The following is a 23,311-nucleotide window of genomic DNA, read 5'->3' on the forward strand; positions in this document are numbered from 1 at the left end:
GACGTTTCCTATGAGTCTTGAAAGGAGGAAAAGCGTAGCCTCTCTACTTCCTTCCCAATTTTAGGAGGAGGGCCGTTCTATCGCATACTGCTCTTGGATCTGAAATCGGAGAGCAGTAGTTCTCCAGCCTGGCATTCCAATGAGTTGCAACAGGTCTATGTTTGACATTCCCCATAGGCTCCAAATTTGATTGCAGACCTCTGAGTGTAGAGTCCACTCCGTGGAAATGACTTGATCTCTCCTGCTCAACAAGTCTGCTCTGACGTTTTTCTCGCCTTGTATAAACCTCGTCAAGAGTGTGATGTTCCGCTCCTTTGACCATAGAAGAAGCTCTTTCGCCTTCTTGTACAGTGAGAGGGAGTGAGTCCCCCCCTGTTTTCTTATGTAGGCTAGAGCTGTCGTGTTGTCGGAATTTACCTGCAACACTGAGTTCGCGACTTGGGCTTCCCACTGCCTGAGAGCTAGATGCACTGCCACTAACTCTTTCTCGTTGATGTGCCAGGACACCTGTTCCCCACTCCAGGTGCCTGACACTTCTCTCGGGCCCAACGTCGCCCCCCATCCCGTCTCCGATGCGTCTGTAAACAACACTAGGGAGGGGTTCGGTAACTGCAGCGATAGTCCCTCGTCAGTCTGTCTGGTTCTAACCACCAGCTGAGGCTTTCCTTTATCTCTCTGGACAGAGGAAAAGATTCCCACAGATCCTGATTCTTCTGGTCTCAATTCTCCTTCAAGAAGAATTGAAGAGGTCTTATGTGAAGCCTCCCTAGAGAAACGAACTGTTCCAACGAGGAGAGGGTCCCCAGAAGACTTATCCATTCCTCGCGGACATTGTTTCTTTCTCTAGGAAGGTCTTCACTTTTAGAATGCACCGTTCCTGTCTTTCTATGGACGGAAACACTTGAAAACCCCGAGAATCCATCAGAATCCCCAGATAGACAATGCTTTGCTGGGGATCCATCTGGGATTTCCCGAGGTTCACTAACAGTCCCAGAGACTGAGTCAAGTCCAACGTCGACCTTAGGTCCTCCAGACACTGATCCCTGGATTGCGAGCGAATTAACCAATCGTCGAGATACAGCGATATCCTTATTCCTTTTAAATGTAGCCAATGTGCTACATTTTTCATCAATCCCGTGAAAACTTGGGGAGCTGTGGAAAGACCGAAACAAGGGCGCGAAACTTGAAATACTTGGCCTGTATCATAATCTTAGATACCTTCTGGACGAGGGATGGATGGGTACGTGAAAGTAGGCATCTTGCAGATCCAATGACACCATCCAATCCCCTTGTCTTAGCGCTGAAAGAACTGACGACGTCGTCTCCATCGTGAACGTTGTTTTGATCACAAAGTGATTCAGAGCGCATTACGTCCAGCACTGGTCTCCACTCCCCCGAGGCTTTTGGTACCAGAAAGAGGCGGATTGTAAAATCCTGGTGAATGAATGTCTAATACCTTTTCTATAGCCTTCTTTTCTAGCATCTGTTGCACCAGATGTAATAGTGCTTGGTTTTTTTAAAGGATCTCTGTATCTTGCCGCTAACTCCCTTGGAGTGGAGGTTAAGGGCGGTTTTTTCCCTGAAGGGGATCAGGTATCCTCTCTCGAGGATCGAGAGGGACCAGTTGTCCGCCCCTCTCTGAGCCAGAACTTTCGCGAACCTCAAAAAAGTCTGGCTCCTACTGGAGTCTGGAGGACTCCTGTCTCACTGCGGCTTCGAGAATGGTCTTCGAGAAGATCGTCCTCTCTTGAACGGCCTTCTACTCTTAGTTGCGGGTCTTGAGGTTGTTTCTTCCTCGAAAGGGCTGTTGGAAAGACACTTTAATCGCTGTTCCCTCTCTCTTAGCCATCGGCACAGCAGGTTTAAGCCTCTTGGCGGACTGAGCAAGAAGATCCTGCGTAGCTTTCTCCGACGTGATCTGGAAAATGTCCCCTCACTGTCTCCTGAGGAAAAAGGTATTCCGAGAGTGGGGAAAAAAGCAAAGAGGCTCTCTGTAAGGGCGAAACAGACTTGGAGAGAAACGAGCTATAACTGATCTCTTTTTGAGCACTCCTGCTCCAAAGAGAGATGCTACTTCTGTGGATCCATCCATGACTGCCTTGTCCAAGCATGAAAGGACACTTGATAACACCTCCATAGTCACAAACTCCGGATCTTGCGCTCTTTTTGCTAGAGCTCCTAAGGCCCAATCCATGAAGTTGAAGACTTCTAGTGTGCGAAATAGACCCTTGAGTAAATGGTCCATCTCGCACATTCCCCAAGACGCTTTAGCCGAAAGTAGAGAGCGTCTTCTAGATGATTCTACCAGAGCAGAAAAATCCGCGTTTGCGGAAGCCGGAAGGCCTAACCCCATGGGTTCCTTCGTGTCGTACCAGACACCCGGCTTACCTGTCAATCTAGAGACGGAGGACACAAAAACACCGTCTTACCTGCCTCCTTCTTAACCAGGAGCCAGTTCTCCAGATTCTTGATGGCCTTTCTCATAGATAGAGTTGGCCGCATCTTGACAAAAGAGGGGGATTTTGCCAACTTAGTACTCGATAGCAGAGATCCCGGAGAAGGAGGATCACCGCGAACAGCGAGTCCCCAAACTCCTGAAGAAGTAATGCAGAAAGTCTATAATCAGAGACTCCTACTTCTTTCGTCTCTTCCTCCTCCGAGACTTCCTCCAAGGTTACATTCGGAGAGGGAGACTTCTTCGGTGAAGAAGTCCTGGCAGGTATGCGACTCTTATCCTTCAAGAGCTCGTCAGAAGGAGCCGCCAGTTCAATACCCGAGATATGTTTCCTCGGTAAAGAACAAAACTCCGCTTTTTCTCTGCTCCCCTAGGTTCTTGATACCTACTAGGGGAGAATCTAGAGCCTGCGTCATTATGGCTCTTGGCGCCTATCCGGAGTAAACACTTCCGTTTCCTATTCTCGAGCGCCTACTATGAGTAGGGCGCGAATCCAAAGTCAGGATCCTTTCAGGCTCTTGGCGCCTGTGAGGAGAGGCGCTTGCGCCTACTCTTCTGTGACTCTTAGGAGTAGGGCGCCGCGCCTGACAAAAGGCTCCTTTCAGGCTCCTGAATCTTACGAGGAGAGGCGTCAGAGCCTACTCCTGATCTACCAGGATTAGGGCGCAAATCCCTGGAAAGGCTCGTTTTAGGCTCTTGCTGCCTTTGAGGCGAAGAGCTTGCGCCTACTCTTGATCGTCTTACAGGAGTAGGGCGCAGATCCACGATTAGGCTCCTTTCAGGCTCTTGACGCCTGTTAGGAGAACGGTAAGCGTCCGCTCTCGATACTCTTCCAGGAGTAGGGCGCGAACCCCTGTTTAGGTTCTTCGTAGAATCTTGGAACCTGCTAGGAGAGGCGCTTGACTCCCTTGAAGAAAGCCTATCATAAGGTCTCAAGTAACTTAACGAGATTCGATCATCCAGGCGTCCTATCGAACGTTGGCGCCTTCTAGAAAAAATCATCCTTAGAAGGAGAGCCTTTCTCGCTTCTATCTCTCTGAGCAGAGCGCTCTCGTTCTTTCCTTCCACTTGCAGAGGAGATCCTACTCCTAGGAGATCGTTCGACAGATACGAACCGATCGTCTTCTCGCAAGAGACTTTCTCCTTACTCCTACAAGGAGAGGATCTAGCGCCTACTTGCTTGGCGCTTTGCGCTATGACTCCTAGCCTCAGAGCTTCTACGAGGAGAATACCATCTTCCCTGTCTCGACGAAGTTTCAAAGGAGTCTTCTACTCTCGGGGGCGAATAGGTTCTTACTGGAGAAGATCGCCTATTATACTCCTCCTTCCTAACAGACCTCTTGACTGGAAGAGAGGCGTCCTTCCTGCGAGAAGGCTCCTTGCGCCTACTAGTAGAAAGCGAGCCTACTAAAGAAGAGAGATTCTCTTGGAGGTCCAACAGGAATCTCTTAGTAGAGGACCGAATCCCTTCTGGAGAGGATTCCGGATCCTTCATAGCCTTCTTAGGCGCAGGAGAATACTCCGGAAAAGGCTCCGGGCTGGTGTCAAGAGCGCCTTCTCCTGGAGGTTTTCCAGGCTCTCTTGAGAGGGCCGCGATTTGGAAGAAGAGCTCCATCCTCGTTTAGGAGAGGACGAATCAGAGTCGGAAAAACACTTCCTTAAGAGGCTTTTCCTATAGCTCTCTATAGCAGCCTGGGACGAGTCTACAGGACCTGCTGAAGGGACGCCTGACCGTTGGGGATACTCTACATCCCCCTTGCGGCTTTCGACATTCCTCCTCCCCTGGGCATGGGAGTCTGAAAGAGGAGGGTCTAGGCCTAGGAGCGATGCGGAGCGGTCAGACGCCCCATCCACTGCACTGGGGACACTGCACTTATCACTAGACACTTCACCCTTACCTTGGTTTATATCTCGCAATTGCTGTTGGCAAATTGCGGATTGAAGCTTCCATAGCGGGCTCTCTCGGCAGACACATCTGCGGGTTCGCTGCGGGGGGGGAAGGAGCTGAAACCAAAAAGGAAGATGGCGAAGCTACTGCAGGGTGGAGAAATACTAATCCTGTTCCGCAGAACAGGATCTACTTGAACTTCTAGCTGAAGCTTTTCTAATCCTATTCTTTTCTAACTTTCTAACATACGAAGTTAGTTCTTTCCATTGTAATTCAGTTAAGCTCTCACATACATCATGTATCCTTAACCGAACAATCCCTCCCCCTACATTTTACACAAACAGTGTGAGGGTCCAAAGTAGCCTTAGGCAACCTCACCTTGCATCCATCATTTACACATACTCTAAACAGAGTTCCAGGTGTTAAATCGGACATATTAACCCACTAAATCCAACACACAGCGTATGCCAACAACCAAAGATCAAATACTTCCCAAATAATCCTCGGCGAAGCAAGCAAGAAATTCTAAGCAGGAGCTACCAACAAAGTTGTTGTCAGCACCGGCGACAGAAAAATTCTGTCAGAAAACGGGAATGATTCCTATTACCGCCACCCAGCGGCAGTAGGGGGTGATCACCTGACCTACCTGTAGCGTGTGCCGCGAGTTTTGAATTCTGTCGGACGTCAGAGACATTAGCTAAGTATATACTGCCGGGTAAGTTGCAGTGTAAAACCGAAGTTTTAACTACTGAATCTAGGTCAGACATCGTTAAAGAAAATCAAAATCAAAATCAAACCGGTCCACAATCAGCGTATGCCAAGCCAAACAAAGCGAATACGTCACCAAAAGAAGTCCAAATTAACTCCAGGCAAGCGAGAATCGAAAACTATCGAGAGGAACCGACAACAGTTGTTATAGTTCCCGCGACAGAGAAAAATCTGACAAGCAAACGGGAGTGGTTCGTACATCCGCCACCCAGCGGCGGGTAAGGTAGACCACCTGACCTACCTGTCGCGTGTGCCGCGAGATTTGAAATTCTGTCGGGAACGTCGGAGACTATAGCGAAGATATATCTGTCAGGGAAGTTCATGTACAAAAGTATGTGATATACTGTCAGCTGGGCTCTGTGTGCAACAGAAGAGTTTGAAGACCCAAATATATTTGGAGGAGGTGAAATGTTAGGCCGGAGATGTGTTGAGATTTGTTGAAGCACATGAAAGCTATAAGTGGTTGGAATTTCACAAAGGCCCTTTATGTCACATGACATAGTTGTTGATGATGAATAAGGTGACCATATTCTTAATTTACCAATAAACCTATGCCACACAAACCTGTTTGCTAGAGAAAAGAAATCTAGTTTAAAACACTAAAATAAGCAAGCAGGGAATTTATAAGTAGAGTATCAAATTTTACTTACATTTTGCTTTTTTTTGAGCTTTGAAATAAGAAGTGCGCTAGATTCAATCTCACTGGAAGCTTCACTTAATTTTTCTTGGAGACGTGCAATTTCCAAGTCCCTTCTCCTTCAATTCCTGTAAAATAATCTAATTATTATCAAGCCCACATAAAAAATTTAAAGAAAATCTGATCTAAATGCTACTCATATTAACCAGTAAAGGCCATTAACCTACCTTACATTTTTTCAGATATGCATTCACATAGTCTCAAGCGTGCATTCTTTAAGGTCTTATTAAAACTGTACAAGAATACATCTGTAGATGACCTTTTCTGGGCCATATTATATATCTGCACATTGTACAAGATCCATTTTTGTAATAGTATTATGTGTCTTGTATATTACTTTATGTTAAGGTTCATAAATCACATTACGTACTGTCATTCTAATTTACATAACTTAAAAGTTGATTGCCTACGCATGCCTCATTTCTAACTTCCAGTTTCTAGCATAAAAACTGCAAAAAAATACCTGCATTACTATATAGATAGGAAGAAAATACTTGCAAGGGTTCTAAAAGTAAAATTTTTTTTTTCTTTGCTAACTTCTTGGTTCCATGTTCAGTGCAATCAGTAGCTATCTCACTGTGAGGAATTATTTGTTCATGTATACAGACTTCTGAAACTTTACTTAAGGGGGCCGGCCGGCTAATGACATTCTTTAAGGACAGGACTTTGATATTCATACCACTTGATAAGGTGACTTGGGACCCAAACAGCATATGATTTTCGCCTCTGACCTTCGGTTTTATGACGCCAGGGCGATTTATCCAAAAAATAACCATTTTTCAAATTCTATCTCCTCCCTTGATATTTAATATTAAGACCTGGGATTACTACCATATATAGACCTGATGTAGACCTCCAATCAAATGAGTTTTTTTTCTAAAAGTCATTTTTTTGCTAGATATGAATTTTTCATTATGGTAAAAAAATAAACCCTATAAATTAGGAAAACAAAATTATAAAAAAAAAAAAAAAAAAAAAAAAAAAAAAAAAAAAAAAAAAAAAATTGGGAAAAAGGGCTTCATTTGATTGTTCTATAACGTCTTTCTAAGTTATATACCTTCAAATTCCAAATGTTTATAGCTTTAAAAGTGAGAAGATAGATTTTGAAGGTCAATAACTATAGTTTTGAGATAAGGGCGTTAAAAGTTTTCCTTCATATTTCTATAACAACAATGTTAATAAAAAATGATTATTATGAATGTATATTTCTTTTTTGTATATTAATAAACCAAAACTATTTTAATTTATCATAATGATGATCCCTTTGCTCATATATTGTAGCTTGGGGCACTGCGTCAGGCAAGACCGGGCACTCCTTCCTACGCAACTCTCTCTCTCTCTCCTTCACTAACTCGGCTTATTACAGCGAATTTTCTTCTTCTGTATGTTACCTAGATGTTTTCCTAGTATTTTCCGTTTTGGCATGATGAAATTCTTGCCGAAACAAAAATAAACAAACGTAAATGCAAGAGAATGTCAAGAGGTGAAATTCAAAGTTGTACTCTCTTTTTACAAAGACAATGTTAATAAATCATGATTATTATGAATTTCATATTCCTTTTTGGGTATTAATAAACCAAAAATGATATTGTTATGATACAATAAAGTTTGTTCATACTTACCTGGCAGATATATATATAGCTGTATTTTTCTGAAGTCCGACAGAATTTTAAAAACTTCCGACACACGCAGTGGTCGGCCAGGTGGTTAGTACCCATTCCCGCCGCTGGGAGGCGGGTATCAGGAACCATTCCCATTTTCTATTCATATTTTTATTTCCACTGTCCCCTGAGGGGAGGTGGGTGGGTACTTGATTATATATACTGCCAGGTAAGTATGAACAAACTTTATTGTATCATAACAATATTCATTTTGTTCATGAAACTTACCTGTCCAGATATATATAGCTGAATACCACCTTTGGAGGTGGGAAGGGACAGAATAGAAGGATTTAGGAAACAAATGCATGCAGATGATTTACATCTTGGTTCCACCTGTTAGCATAGCTGGCTTCGTGGTTACTGCCACGTAAGTCTGCTTGTGCTACTAGAGTTGCCAGCGAGGTAGAGACCTATATAGCTGGTGCACTCCAGATGATCTGTCAACAGGGGCGAGACCACGACGTGACTAGACCATATTGACCATACCATGAGGGCTAAGAAGTAAAATAAATATATATATATATATATATATCACCACCTGACCAACCTAGCCAAAGTTAAGGTGTTTTAACTAAGGCTCAAGAGTTAAGAAGTCGCCGTTGTCGGCGACTCATCAACTAAATTAAGAGCTCTTCCTAACCATTTTCTACAGGATAGGATGAGTGGTACTTCTTGCCCCCAAGATTGTGTCTGCAGACGTATGGGCCCTAGCGAGCAGCAGATCTCATATGCCATCTTCACATCTCGCAGGGAGTGTGAAGTGAACACAGAGTTGCTTCGCTAAAACATGGTACTCAGGATGTTACTGAGTGCCATGCTCTGTTGAAATGCTTCCGAGGCCGCTCCCTCACCTCGTGAGCATTTAGATAAAAAGATTTCAAATCTTTGTGCAAAACACAATGAAGGAGCATTTTTGATTTAAGAAAGAAAACCCTTAACACTAAAGCCAGGGTGTTCTTCGATATGGGCAGTCTGGTCTTTTTCGGAACACTGCAGATTGCCCGAATGACTTCGACTTTCTTGAGTTTTATGTAGATAAAACTTGAGAGACCCGACAGGGCACAGGACTCTCTCTGGCTCCTGCCCACTAACTTGTGCCATCCTTGCTTCCAAGCTCCTGGCCCAAGGACAAAACGGGTTTCCATTCTTAGGCCACAACGGAAGGCTTAGAGAGCACACCGCCTTGTCTTCTCTAAAGCAAAACTGTGACGATGGCTTAAAATTTCACTAACCCTCTTTGTCGATCTAGGTGGTTAGAAAAAGGCCTTCCTGATCACATGCAAAAAGTTAACAGGTAGGAGAGGTTCGAATGCTTTAACATCAAGAACTTCAGACTACGTCTAAGTTCCATATTGAAAGCTTCGATCTGGACATGCACAGTCAGTCCGTCTGTACTAAAGTCAGGTGACCGACCAGTTGACCAGTCAGACGAATCAAGGACAGCAAGGCTGTACCCTGAAGACCATAAGGCACTATTCTTCGCTGAAGAATGAGTGTCTGGACTGCCTGGGCGATTCAATCTAAGCAAACCTTGGGGGTGTAATCAACGCAAAACCCAACGTCATCAGCGAATCAACTGACTCGAGCTTCTGGTGCCAGGAGAAAGGAGCGAGGAGCAAAAAGGCGATTCAGTCCCGAAGGAAGAATGCCTGACAGTCCAACCTGGTCTCATGTTACACGATCATCGGGGGTGTATAAACGCAACTGACTTCGTCAACAAGAAACTCAGGGCTACTATATGTCGCCTGATCTCGCACGAGTGTCTGACTCCGAGAAAACAGGTGAGACAAAAAGTAGAAGGTGAGCGAGTTTCGAGATTCCACAGAACTCAAAAATCGTGAAGGGCTTTTGTTGTTTGACAGACGCAAATCTCTGAGCCCAAAGGCCGTCAACAACATATTTGCATATTCTTTAATAGTTGTGACTGCCAGCTTATCCCATTCTTCAGACGGAAAAGGAAGACGGTAATCTTATTCCTGTCAACCTCTCGATAGTCTGAACGTAGTCAAACTCAGAGCGGAGAGGTTATAGGTACCTTTCGAGTTAGAGTAGACCGACTCTCTCGGAAAAGGTCCTTGGAAAGTGAACTAGGAAATATGTGACCTCTGTGAATCCAGGATTCTGAAGGCCAACATGGGCGATCAGCGTCATTGTCGCTCCCTGTTACGTCATAAATCCTCTTATTACATTTCCTAAGCGATTGAAAAAGGGGAAAAAGAGACTAAACATCCATCCCCGTTCAATATCATAGGATGGCGTTTAATGGTACTGATCCCGGATCGAGAATAAGGGAGCAGAGAAGAAGCCGCCTCTTCGTCCTCAACATATCGAAGAGAAGAATGAAGGGCGTCCCTAGAGTCTACACAACTCTCAACTTACTTCTAAAGAAAGATTCCACTCGGAAGAGAATAGTTGCTGCCGTCGATCGAGACGATTCGTACGGACTTTTGCAATCCTGTAACGAACCAACCTGTAGAGGATCGTTACATTTTTACGCCTGTTGTTATAATAGGCTCTTCTCGTAAACTCGAACAGGGACCGAGAGAAGATACTTCTTAAGATATGAGAGAGCTGTGGAATATCAGAGTTGATCTGGACCACTGGTTCCCAAAAACTCGTTTCGAGGACTGGAGGGACTACCGAATCGCTTTTACTTCTTTCAGATTAAGATCCAGGACATCTGAAACCCTATCCAGATGTTCCGGCACCTTCTTTTTCTATCACCTCAGGTGATAGACGCACTGAGAGATGTTCAGAATCATTGCTAGATCTTGAATAATATTTCAGTTTGGCCGGTAGGAAAAAACTGTGGTCTGAATTGCAGTCTATTCGGGGAAACAAACTTCTTCAGAAGGAAATGGTCCCCAGCAAGCTCATCCATTCCCTCCCCGAGTATGCCTTTACTTCCCTAAATAAGGCTGCGCTTTGCCTAAGCAGGAGAGCAAATAAAAGTGCAATGTTGCGGTAGACTCGTAGTTCCATACCGTGCGGTAACGAGCACCGAAAGGATTAAGAGATAACTGTTGAACATAGTAAGGCAAAACGAATGCAACGTTTATTCATTCACGTAAGAAATCCCCTCAATCTTAGGCTAAAGTCCGTGATTGTAGGACAGAGATACAGTTAGTCAGTCAATCCCGCAGGAGAGACGTAACCGTCAGCACAGAGATACGGTTAGTCAGTGTCAAAATCCCAGCGGGAGAGAGGAGACGTACCCATACAGCGCATGGACCAGCGCCACGATCTGTCACTGAATACTGGCTCGGTTGTTGGACTGGAGGACAGACAGCGTGACAGCAGCAGCAAGCAGCTTACGAACGTCGTCTCTTAACTTTATGTCTGGGTTGCCAGCTACCCTATTCTACGAAGAAATAGGTCTGTTATTTTTTGAGCAGAAAGACTCTCAAGCTGGTATATTTAAGCGAAACAGAAAACGCTAAATATATAGATGCGTTTGTGTCGTCAGAACACTACCATACAACGGTAAAAGATAAATCGGAAACTCCTGTTAGGCTGCAGGGAGTAACGATTAAATGTCCTTAAAATAGACAACAGACCTCTCGGTTGCCATCCGAAGAGGTAACTACAGCAAGCGTATATGACTTGAACCAACCAGAAGTAAAATAACGCAAGGCAAAAATTGAAATTATATCACAATAAAGTTTGTTCCTACTTACCTGGCAGAGATATATATAGCTGAATTCGGAAACACAGCTACATACATATCTGACAGGCAAGTTTCATGAACAAAACTTAAGAGAATCGAAGCAGTCAGCTCAAGCTTCTTATGTTATTGGACATAAGCGTTCATTGACGTAGTCTACAAGTCTATTTCTTGTACGAGTCTGCGAATGACGAATGAGAGCTCTTCCGAATCTTGTCGATAAGAGCTTATTCGCTTACGCAATATCAAGTTAATGAGATGTTTGTCATGAGAACTAACCCATTTACGGGACAAAGAGATATTTTGTCAAAGAGGGGATACCCCACTACTTGACAAAACGAAAGTATATTGTCAATGGGGGAAAGTCCACTGACTTGACAAAACGTAATCCAGGGAGTCGAGCATTTTAATTTTTCCGATTCCCGTCTCAAACGAGGAAGGGGCAAGAATCCTGTTAAGAGACTGGGCTTACGGCAAGTAGGACGACGATGTTCAATTCGGCAGCGTAGTCCCGACTAGAAACTAACAAAATCTATCATCTGAAAAACCCTTTCAGATGGGCTAAAAAGCTTGGAAAATTATCCTGGGAAGAGGAAGAAACTCTCCAACCAGCTTCCTCTCCCGTATCACAACTAATGCCTGCTAAAGCTTAAAATTATTGGCAGTATGGCAAAGGAAGTCCTGTCTTGCGCTTTCCTGAAGAGCGTCCTTTTGATGAGTGCCTTTGCAAGAATCCTACTGAACGTTGCCGAGAGTCCTGACGTGCAGGACATCGAGCCTTACATAACCCGTAACTGCCTTAGCGCAAAGTCTTGACTGCGGTAGTGGCAACTTAAATTTATTGGCAGAATGGCAAAGGTTGCGGTAGAGCAAACGAGATCTTCCTTAACTCCATCCACCTATGCGAAAAGCAATATTAATTGACAGAGACCTCTTGAATTCACGAAACCCGATGTCTTGCTGGGTTTCGAAGAAGTTGTCTGTTCACTTTAAGCTTCCTCCGAAGCACTGCCTACTTCACATTCTTTGCAGGTGAGGTAGAAGGTATCACCGAAGGTAGAGGTAAAAATTCTTTAGGCCCAAATCTGAAACAAGAGCTTGAAGAGTTCAACAGAAACGTTCAGCCAGGCGACAGACCTGGCGTGCGCTGGTGCACGCTCGGCGTCCACTGGTGCACGCTCGGCGTCCACTGGAGCGCGCTCGGCGTCCACTGGAGCGCGCTCGGCGTTCCACTGGCGCGCACGAAGCGGCCGCTTGGCGTGCACGTTCGCGCTCAAGCCTGGGAGTCCATCCGAGCGTCCAGGCGTCCGCTCTCAAAAGCTTCCTGCTACTATGACTTCTTTTACGTATTTCTCGGTGGAAAGACGGACAGGAGTTCAGGCGACGTTCGCCTTCTTACTTCTCACTGAAACGCATAACGAGAGAGAGAGAGAGGACGTGAAGCGTCCTCTTCTATAAAGCTTCTATTTAGAGGGCGCGAGTCCTTCCGAAAGCTCCAACCCCTGCACGGAGAGGACGCTTCGGAGGACGAGAAGCAAACTTTCAGGATTCGTGCACGCGCACGCACTTTGGCAGTCTGGGGATTTTCATCAGTAACTGCCGAAGGCACGCCAGATCGGTGGGGGTTCCTTGTAACCCTCCTTCGGCTTTCGACATGCTCCCTCCCCAGGTCCTGGGAGTCAAGCAGAGGTCCAGGCCTAGAGGCGAAACGAGGCCGATCTGACGCACCCTCCACTACACAAGGGGTATCACTGCACTTCTGCACTTCACTTTTAGTCTCTAAAGTAAGCACTTTCGATTCTAAGTTACGAATCGAAAGAGTATAAGAGAAAGGGCAATTCCTCTACAGACACCTTAGGGCCCGAAGGCAATACTGCAGGGTTAGGAGTAATAATTACAGAAGTAGCACTTCACAGCAATGAAGAAGAGCGAGCACCTCTCGTAGACATATTCATAGCCCGTAGGCCATACTACTAGGGTTAGGGCAAAATAAAGTCTACAGGAAGGTTAGCAGGTTCACTACCTGACTTTTGTTACTGATTAATTGCGTACATACGAATCATACGTCTTCCTTACGGAATTAGACATGTTTACTGATTAATTGCGTACATACGAATCATACGTCTTCCTTACGGAATAGACAAAGTCTCACACTCCTTACATGACAAATCTCAACAAAGAAGGAAGACCCATACCCCTCGTACATACCAAGTGCGGATCTACCGAAGCTTTCGGTAGCCACACCCTATCTTTTCAGACAACCACGTCTGAAACTAGCCTAACTAGATTCAGATATTTTAAGCAAAAATGAATCAAATTCAAATCAATTTAAGATAGCGTATGCCTAGCCACAAATCCAAGTAAATAAATCAAAAGACAATTAGGATACTTAGCGGCAATGAAGTTTCCAAAATCCTAAGACGGAGGTACTGAAAACAGGTGTTTTCAGCACCGGCGACAGAAAAATTATAAATAGAAAATGGGAATGGTTCCTGATACCCGCCTCCCAGCGGCGGGGAATGGGTACTAACCACCTTGGCCGACCAACTGCGTGTGTCGGAAGTTTTTAAAATTCTGTCGGACTTCAGAAAATACAGCTATATATATATCTGACAGGTAAGGTGTTTCATGAACAAACTATGTTATTTATCATAAATTAAGATCCCTTTGCTCAAAGATCGTAGCCTTACCTTGGGGACAGTGTGACGTGTGCTTCAGGCAAGATGTGCGCGTTTACTTACTATGCAACCCTCCCTCTCTCTCTTCACTAACTACGCTAATATCGCATATATTATGATATTCTATAATCATATTAGAGCGAATTTTCTTCATCTTTATGTTAGCGAGATGTTTTCCTTGTCTTTTCCTCATTGGCATGATGAAATTCTTGCCGAAACATAGATAAGCATATGTAAAAGCAAGCGAATGTAGAGGTGAAACTCAAACGTGTAGTCTACTTGAAGTCTGTGCTCCTACTGATCATGGTTGAACTTGATACTCCCCTCTGCGACACACGGAATCTCTACAGATGCCATTTCTCACAATTTCTTTGACAATAATTATCAAAATTTACAATAACAGAAGAAATATTGCATTTTCTTGTACGGATGAATGTTTTAGGCTTATTGAGTTATGTTCACTAATTACCCTGTATCTACGAAAGTAAGAGGAATTTTGACTAAATATTTCGTAAACGTATTATCAATTGCCATATGAAGCTCCATGAATTTTTTCATGACTTTGCATTTTTTGCCCTATACCACCATATATAGGGGTTCCGGCTGGCCCCCTTAAGAGATAAAATTCTGAAAGTATGTTTTCTGAAATTCTTATAAAAGCCAAGTTGAGAAACAAAGCTGAAACAAATCTTATAAGTAGAATAAAATGAAAAACCTTATTCACATACTAATTATTATGAAAAATTATTTGATTGGTCTGAAGAATTTTCTATTAAAAAGAACATGATGAAATACAGCTTTGTAAAAACATTATAACTCAAAATTTTGGAGATTCTGACAGATTGATTTGCATCTAATACATTTTGTTTCTTGTTGAATGAAGAGTAGGTACTTGCACAAAATACCTTTGGTTTGGTATGCATCCCCTGCGAATAAGGGGGAACACTGATGTACATTAACTAGGTGAAGTACTCTAGGGAGATGGATCTCTACTAAAATTTAAAGTTGAAACTAGCAAATCAGTGGTTGAAAACTGAAGGATCATCTTTCATAAATCTTTTTGCTATTGACTTTCCTTAATTCACCAAACCCTACCAAATCAATACAGTATCACCCATGTGACCAATTCAGTGGCATAAAATATTCAAGCTATAACTTAGGTTCTTATTTCTTGCAATTCATACCCTTATAAATGCAGATTTACTTCTAGCTAAAATGAAAAGTAACAGAAGATATTAAAAATCAATAAATAAAGTATAATAGGCATTCCAATAAAGTGTAAAATATACCTGTTCCAGCTGAATAACTTGAGACAGATCACCCTGAACTGGCTGTACAGCAGATGATGCCGCAATAGATTTCTGGTGGAGCTGTGACCTCAACCTTTGCAACTCTGCTTCCCGTTGGGCAACAACCACCTGGAAAGTTTCCATTAATATACAGAAATATGGTTAACTCTACTCAAGTTTTCTCTTTACCATACTTCCAATTTAGCCATTTTATTGCATTACTCCAACTTTACCTGTTTTATATCAAGTATGTATAAAGAAGGCTGGTAATTAGATCTTATACAAAATAAATCCATTCTTTTCAGATGTTTTATTTCGCTACTCTTTAAACTCTTGACTGTTAACTAGGTTTAATTTGCAACAGACACAAAAATGCAATTCAATTAACCTATTGGGTATGGTATTACCATCACTAATAACATTTTCTTTTAATATTGAAGAGAGAACTTTACTCAATATCATTATGTAAAGGGTGCCTGCAATTAAAAAAAGTTCCCAAGACACAAAAATACCATATTGATTGCTTCTTTTATTCCTTGGACATACAGAGATAATTTACCTCATCATTTCAGTTTTTTCTATACAAAAGAAGATCTGTTTACAGCTGTTAGAACATAACCATTTTAAAAACTGTGAAATTTAATATGGTACATATTAGGAATCATATCAATCCCAAACAAAGCTCATGTATACAAAAATAAAACTACAAATTTTATTAACTGTAATTCTACAGTCTTTTTAAAAACTTGGACAAAAATCAAGCAGTATCTTTGCACAGTTGTTGACCATGAAATCTTCAAAATACTTCAGCACATACCTTCAGCTGGTTGACTTTAGCATCAACAGCAGTACTTAATTCATCATACTTCAGCTGTATCCGTGATTTACCAGCTGTCAGTTCTCCAGTATGGCTCTTCAAACCATTTATCTCTTCTCGTGCTAACATGAGGCTCTCTGTAAAGAAAAAAGAACACAATTTTGCTTATCCTGTATAAAATAACTGAAGGCTAACATAACCAAACCAAGCAATTTAAACCTGCATACTTACTGCAGTTTTCAAAACTTGCATCATCATCCTAAGGAACAGATTATGGCATAAAACTTACTTTGGGTTAAAGCTAGATGAATTACAAACATAAAAGTTTACCTTGATAAGATAAAACTTCAAACACTGATTTGAATACATACACAACTTCACAAATCATGCTTTTCTTACCTCTTCTACAAGAAAAGCCTTCTAAATCAAAGATAAAATAAATGGATCACCTGAAGATTAGCAACCCCTAATACCTCTCCTGAAGAAAATCGACCCCAATATTTTCCTCCTGAAGAAAAGCAACCCCAATATTTTCCACCTGAAGACAAACGACCCCTGCTTGTTGGTGTCTCCAATCTTCAGGTGACCCACTTTAGCTCATAATATTATAGAAAAAAGGAGAAAAAAATATAGATATATATTCATTAAAAACTACTTTATTAAACATTTGTTAAAAACACAAATTTAGACAAACAATCAATAGTTAATTAAAAGCGTATTGTCTTGCAATTTCAGTACAAAAATAATCAAACCTACTGTAACCCCTGTGGCTAACGTGCGCAGTGCAACATTACCTCTTGCCAGAACATACCGAGCTTGCCAAGAATCTTTAAATATGCGGATAAGGCGCAAAGCGCCGTTCTGCCACGGCCTTACTGTAACCCCTGTTAATTCCTCACCTTAAGAAAAGCGACCCCAGCGTGTGTTGGGGTAGCTTTTCTTCAGGTGATCCAAATAAATCTACACTAACCTTGTGCATGAGAGAGGGATTCCTTTACACTGAGGTAGTCAGCAGTTAAACTATTAATATCCCGGGTTGCTTCAGCCAGCCGCTCCCTGAGTTCCTCTACAGTCATGCGGAGGTCAGAACGTTCACTTTCACAAGCCTGTGTTTACACCACAATAACATTATAAACAATTGAAATGTTTTATTAGAGTTTAATATTATCACATCAGAAAAATTAACTACCTTAAGAAAAAACATAACCTTAATTAACCAAAAATATTATAATCAAGGAAAGAGTAGCTAAAGTACAGAGATTATCAAGTTGAGTAACATTTCTTGCTATATAACAAAACTAAGAGAAAACATTACCTGCAGGTCATCCATGAATTGCTGTATCTCATTGTTTTTCCTCTGTATGGCTTCTTCCATTTCCTTCTTTTTAAGACGCCATCCACTAGACCAGTCCTTTATGCAAAGAGATGAAAACAATTCAGCATCCACTTTACATAAGTGGTAAGTGTAAATGGACCAGTAAATCTTTATCATCTACACATAGTGATTATTGTATATTACATTACTGAGGCCTTCAGTTACTATGAAACAAAACCAACCAAAGAGTAGTTAATACAGCATTTCAACATCTGATTTTACTAGATGCAAGGTTGAAATATTTAGTCAGTTGTAAAATATTAATAATTCTATGAATAAATCAAAAGTAGTTCTTACATATGCAATGTTTTCATCTTCGGCAACAGCTTGTGCCTGGGCACTAGCGACCATTGTTTTAAGTCTCGAAACCTCAGCCTCAAGTTCTTGTTCTCTCTGTGCATCACCTCTACCAGCTGCTTCAGCTAGACGACCTATTTCTTCTTCTAATGACACCACCTGGGAAAGCAGAAAACATGTAACAGAACAATGTTGATTAATACTCATAAGTTATAATGGTTCCAGATTCACTAACCATGAATGTGGGGCTGTTATAATACTGTATGTGGGTTTGTTACTATGATATTCAAAATATGAAATGATAGTATCTGTAAAAAAAACTATAGCATGTACTACACAATTTAAAAAGTTAACATGCTTTTACTCACGGTATAAAGAATCACCTATCGCTAATTAGATAGAAAAAGAAATATAACACATTACCTACTTGCATTTATGTATCATCAAACCACCCCATTATTTTACTAATTATTTTACTTTGGATTTCTTTGGTCTATTCTGACATAGCTGAGCAATTGCTTTGACTTTACAAAGCACCAATTTTCAGTTCTGCAGCTCCCATAATACAAGAGGTATCAAAGGGGAAGAATGACAACAAACAAAGTAATGAACTGATCAATGCTGAGCATGGGACAATCCCCATTAACAAATAATGTGGATGATTTCAATCAAAAGGGAGAACATCGCAAAGGGGAGTCTTGTTGAAACACAGACAGGCATGATATCGAGACTAGAACAACTAAATCTATATAAACTTTGTCCCATTGGGGAGCATGACCAGTGTTTCTCCTGCAGGAGAAGGAATAATCCTAAATAATCATGGAGAATAACTCTGAGGAGAGACTCTTGACCAATGCTGTTGTAGCAGCCCAAAGGCAAGTAGAGAGGGAGGTGGCAGAGAACACTGAGGAGAAGAACCAAAGGGAAGAACTTGGATCAAAATGATGGGAGAAAATGGAAAAAGTTGGGTTGATAATCAAGTGAATGGATGGTTCCCTGATTCCTCACCTCCTTGCTGATAGTTAACTAGCTTGTTAGCATGTTTCAACAACCAGACCAGCTGTCATCAAAGGTATATTCATGTAAAATGTGATGGTCTGCATCCTTGTGGGAACAAACAATGTTCCCAAGATCATGTTAAATCTTTTCTTAGTTCTTAATAGCTAAGTCAGAATTAAATTTATTTTTGTTAATTCCATTTTCCTCTATGAATGTTATTAAAATGAAAAAATTTGACCAATTATTTATTAAACTAAAACTAAAAATATATTTACCTGAGAATATTTGCACATCATGACAGCTTGTGTAAGTGTAAATAAAAGCTCCAGCTTTTCTATAGATTTGTCCCGTGACCGCAGCTTTGAGATTCCTGCTAAAGTCTGTGAAATGAAGATAAAGAGTATGAAGTTAGGAAGAAACATTTGAGAAGTTTAACATTACTACTACTAAAATCTGAGCAAATTATCTTCCTTCACTACAAATAAATCATGCACAAAACATTCTCCTAAAAAGGAACTCTACCAACTGTATGTATTTTCATGTTCTATGTTCATTTACTTTAACATGAAGGCTACTTTGAGTCTGTGCTACAATTTCCCCTGTACAATAATAAGAATGTATTCACATCAAAATGGCTTCTTAAACATCATTCAGACTATTTTCCCACATCATGTCATGGATACTCATTTGGTTCCCACTCCAAAACACTTTCTCTACATTCTGATTAGAAAACAGGGCACAGGGATTTTCCTTAGTACATTTGATATTATGAAATAAAATACAGTTGTGAATAACAGTGCTCATAACACAGATGTTGTTGCAAATACATATTTCAGTTCATTCCAACATATTTACTTGGGCTTCTGTAAGCTGAGACATCCATCACATATTAATGAATAACAAGGCTGTATAGTAATCAGTTTGGGATTACATAGTAACACAGTTTTGATTAAATTAAAATCTTACCTGGTATAGTTCTTCTAGCTCCTCTTCTCCCCATTCTGCAGCCTCCCTGGTAATCCCTCGAAGATATTCCCAGTTGATGCCCATGATTCACATTACACAATGCTGCTTACTGTCCAAGTCAAGAACTGAAAAGAATGATACAAAGCTCACAACAACATCTATGTAGATCTGCTATCAACTTTTGCAAAAATGAAATGAGTTCACAGTAATATAGTTCTGATGCTGTAGTATAAAGCAATGCAAATAGATAAATGCCCTTTCAATGTTTTTGCTATGTTAATACAGTATCAATGTATTATTGAAAAGTTGAAAACCATTTAAGAACATCTGTTAATGCCTTGAAGCCACTCTTTTGTTATTTCTTATATCAATATGTACCTTACATAATTTATTGACAAGTATCTTACATAATATATTGACAAGTTAATACCTAATACAGGTCAATAAAACCTAAATTACCATGATACACAGAAAATAGGGCAATCAAGAAACAAACTATCTCATTAATGATACTGTATTAAAGATCTTGTTGTCCCGCAGAATGCAGAATTGAGGGAAAACCAGCTGCTATTGATATTTTACAATTTACTTGCAAGTATCATTCAACCTTACTTGTGAAAGTTACCTTCACATTAAAATTCTCATACTTAACTACATCTATAAATGTGGATAATATAAATCCTTGCTAGGTTATCTTACACCTCTATTGCAATTAACCTTAAGTTTAGCCCACAGACATAAACTCTATAGGGGAAAAATGTTTAACATTTAGGCTTCATGAAAACGTATACCTAATAAAATACAAAAGTAGTGATATGAGATTTTTACAATTTATCACAAACCCTAACCCCAAAATGGTGACAAACTTTAAAGATTTTTACTGTTAACATATGACAAATACTTGTTTGTCATGACATAAGGCATATATTTTTCCAAGCCCTTGTGCGTGTGTTTTTGACCACTACTGTTGAGGCACACCACTCATTTCTTGTGTTGGACCAAAGTTTAAGAACTATGTTGGACCAAAGTGGGAAAGCACAAATGCTTCAATTGTCAAAAAAGTAAAATGTCAGTATGGCAGCATCTTATCTCCTAAAAATACAAAAACTGCTCATCATATTCACATTCCAACTTGCAAAAATGATGTTATCAAGGCCACAAAAGTATAACAGCATTCATTCAGGGTGCAAGAATACATTTCTTTGAAACATGTTATTTTATACAATAAAAGTCTACATAACCTACAAGAAAAGACTAATCTGTAAAATTTTGATATGGGGCTTGGATTTATCAACACTACCAGCAATAAGTATGTCAGTGTACACCTCAAGGTATTACTGTGTTTTGCTTATTTCTGAACAACGAGACCTTCAGTTCAATGAGGTTTTTCTGCATACAAACTTTCAAAGAAGAATGTCTACTAATCTCTGATTTTGAAATTGCAAAGCAAATTCATTCTTGATATTTTAGCTACTCCACTGAAAGCCATGCTGATACCCATCATTGGCAATGAGCTATGCTAGGACCTGATATGTGAGCTAAATGGAAAAATAAGAAACTTAATACCATACATTGGGGTGGGAGGCCCAAAATTCTACATAAAGATCACATGTACAACTATTTTTCAGGAGGTTGCCAATGACTGCAACGAAGTACTGCCTGAGGTAAAACTGAAAGACAACTACTGCAGCCCTCTGGTTCGTTAGCTACCTGTTTAATGCAAAATTGGCACTGTGTTGAGTACCAGCCCTTGGGGTTGAGCCTATAAAATTAATCAAAAGGCAACAAAATATCCACAAGAAAAGACATGCACAAACAAATGGCAGTAAATATCCTGGCCACAACAAGGGTGCGGTAGTAACCTTGTTTTACTCCACCAGAACCTGATGAGCCAAACAATAGGGCCAATGAATTCTGTCTTGGAAAAAACTATAGTAAACTCTCGTTCTTTTTAATCCAGGAGGCTAACACATCGCTCTTAACTGCAGGGTAAAGCTCCCACCCTCTCCCAAAGTTTGGGAATATCATAACCTAAGTCATTTGCCTCTAAGTTATATAGACTCGAAACGGCCTCTTTGCAGTTTCCGGTCCATCCCTAAATTACCCCATTAGTCTGATCTAACCTGACTTAAATAAAATAAAATACTATATAGGCTAGTAGCTAGTAGTGGATAGTAGTAAATGACTTGGCCGCTGCCTACGATTGAGGTGATCCTAGGCTATACCTACCTAATTAATTGGGTTCAGCTTACTTTAACACCTTAATAATAAAATAACATACAAGTGTCAGACAATATCTTACCATCGACGTCCTCCGTAGGGTCTGATAAATCGCAGAATCATATTTCAACTAGTTTGACAGGCCGTGATATTTTTCAAGTTTGGTATGTGTCACATTGTTGTTGTCTATGACGTCACACATAAGCAAGCCAATAAGAAACATTGCTTACGGAGTTCCACCAATCAGCGTCGCCTTCATTAACCCGGTACCTTATATCCGCGAGCTAAGTCAGCTGTCAGTTTGGTAAAAGTACAGTTTAGTATAAATATTGAATATTTATCAGTCGTAAATCATCGTATACTTCGTAGAAAAAGAGATAAAAGTGTGGAAAAATATTAATTAGAATCTTTAATAAAAATTATTGCGTACAAAATGATAAAAGTAGTGAAACTAATCAGTGCTATAAGATTGACAGAGAACGAATATTAAAGGGCTAACGTAAACAAAACTGCAGTGATTAAGACTTGGGGAATGCCATTTTAGTTACATTATGAAAAATAATCCGCCATCAAATAAGATTTTCTTAATTAAAATGTATTGTCTGCAAGTACACTTAGTTATATGATTTTCAGATATTCATTCGTGTAGTCATAGGTGATGTTAACAGTAGCACAGTGGTTTATTTATTTATTTATTTTCTCATAATTCAACTAAGCTTACATACGGCGTCGACCCTACAGCATCCCTAGAGATTTCGTCATCTGCACCATGTCAAGTAAACCTTTAGTTGGAATTCATTTCTCGGAACTGACTCATCCGGAGTTCCAAATCTAAATCGATCGCTGACTCACTAAGATTCCCCCCAAAACAAAATCGATCAACATACTGTACAATTAATAAGGATTCCATCCAAGGTTTCAAAAACGAATTCTTGTGACGAATAAATAATAAACAATCATTAGTTTATTATCTGGATGTGCGATATAAAGTTTAATACTAATAATAAACGCAAGCAATCGAATTTTCAATAATACACGTTTCTAAATTAAAAAAAAGTGGAATATAAATAACTGCATATGATATAGCTACTACGAAAACTGTACGATAACATGACCTAAAAAATAGTAACAACACGAAGAATACTTAAGGTTACATTTAATCGTCAGAAATAATTAGGTGGTGGTTGTAATAGGGTTTCGTTTGCATTTTAAAATGATGGGTGGTTTGGTTTTCGAAGTACCCTCGTAATTAGGTATCCAGTTTGCACATTATTTTTTTTTTACGTTTTACTATAGTCACATCGCTTTATCTATAACAGATTAGAAATATGAGAAAGAAGTGTCTCAATAGAAAGAATGATATGATTATCGAGTTATACGAGCAGTGAAGTAATTATCTTTTCCCGAAGTATATGAGCCAAGTTGGAATCATGTCAAAATGCAATAAACTGCGAGTTACTCAAACAAAGGGAGTACGTACTGGCACAAGGTCATCGTAATGTATTACAATAAAAAAAATGAATAAAAAAAACGTATA

The 23,311-nt window shown here is 40.6% G+C and overlaps 1 protein-coding gene across 1 annotated transcript in view; it reads right to left on the reverse strand.

Annotated features, from left to right (window-relative positions):
* The window catches only part of LOC135214762 (centrosomal protein of 290 kDa-like), a 58,997-nt gene extending 36,959 nt beyond the window's left edge, over positions 1-22,038 (reverse strand). The window contains 10 exon segments of the mRNA XM_064249120.1: positions 5,758-5,861; positions 12,899-12,912; positions 15,101-15,229; positions 15,918-16,054; positions 16,888-17,023; positions 17,233-17,328; positions 17,590-17,748; positions 18,864-18,968; positions 19,555-19,679; positions 21,857-22,038. Of these exon segments, the coding sequence (XP_064105190.1) occupies positions 5,758-5,861; positions 12,899-12,912; positions 15,101-15,229; positions 15,918-16,054; positions 16,888-17,023; positions 17,233-17,328; positions 17,590-17,748; positions 18,864-18,968; positions 19,555-19,638 (964 nt within the window). The 5' untranslated portion in view covers positions 19,639-19,679; positions 21,857-22,038.
* Positions 22,039-23,311: the final 1,273 nt, after the last annotated feature.

Source organism: Macrobrachium nipponense, chromosome 19 (assembly GCF_015104395.2).
Source record: "Macrobrachium nipponense isolate FS-2020 chromosome 19, ASM1510439v2, whole genome shotgun sequence".
Classification (NCBI taxonomy): domain Eukaryota; kingdom Metazoa; phylum Arthropoda; class Malacostraca; order Decapoda; family Palaemonidae; genus Macrobrachium; species Macrobrachium nipponense.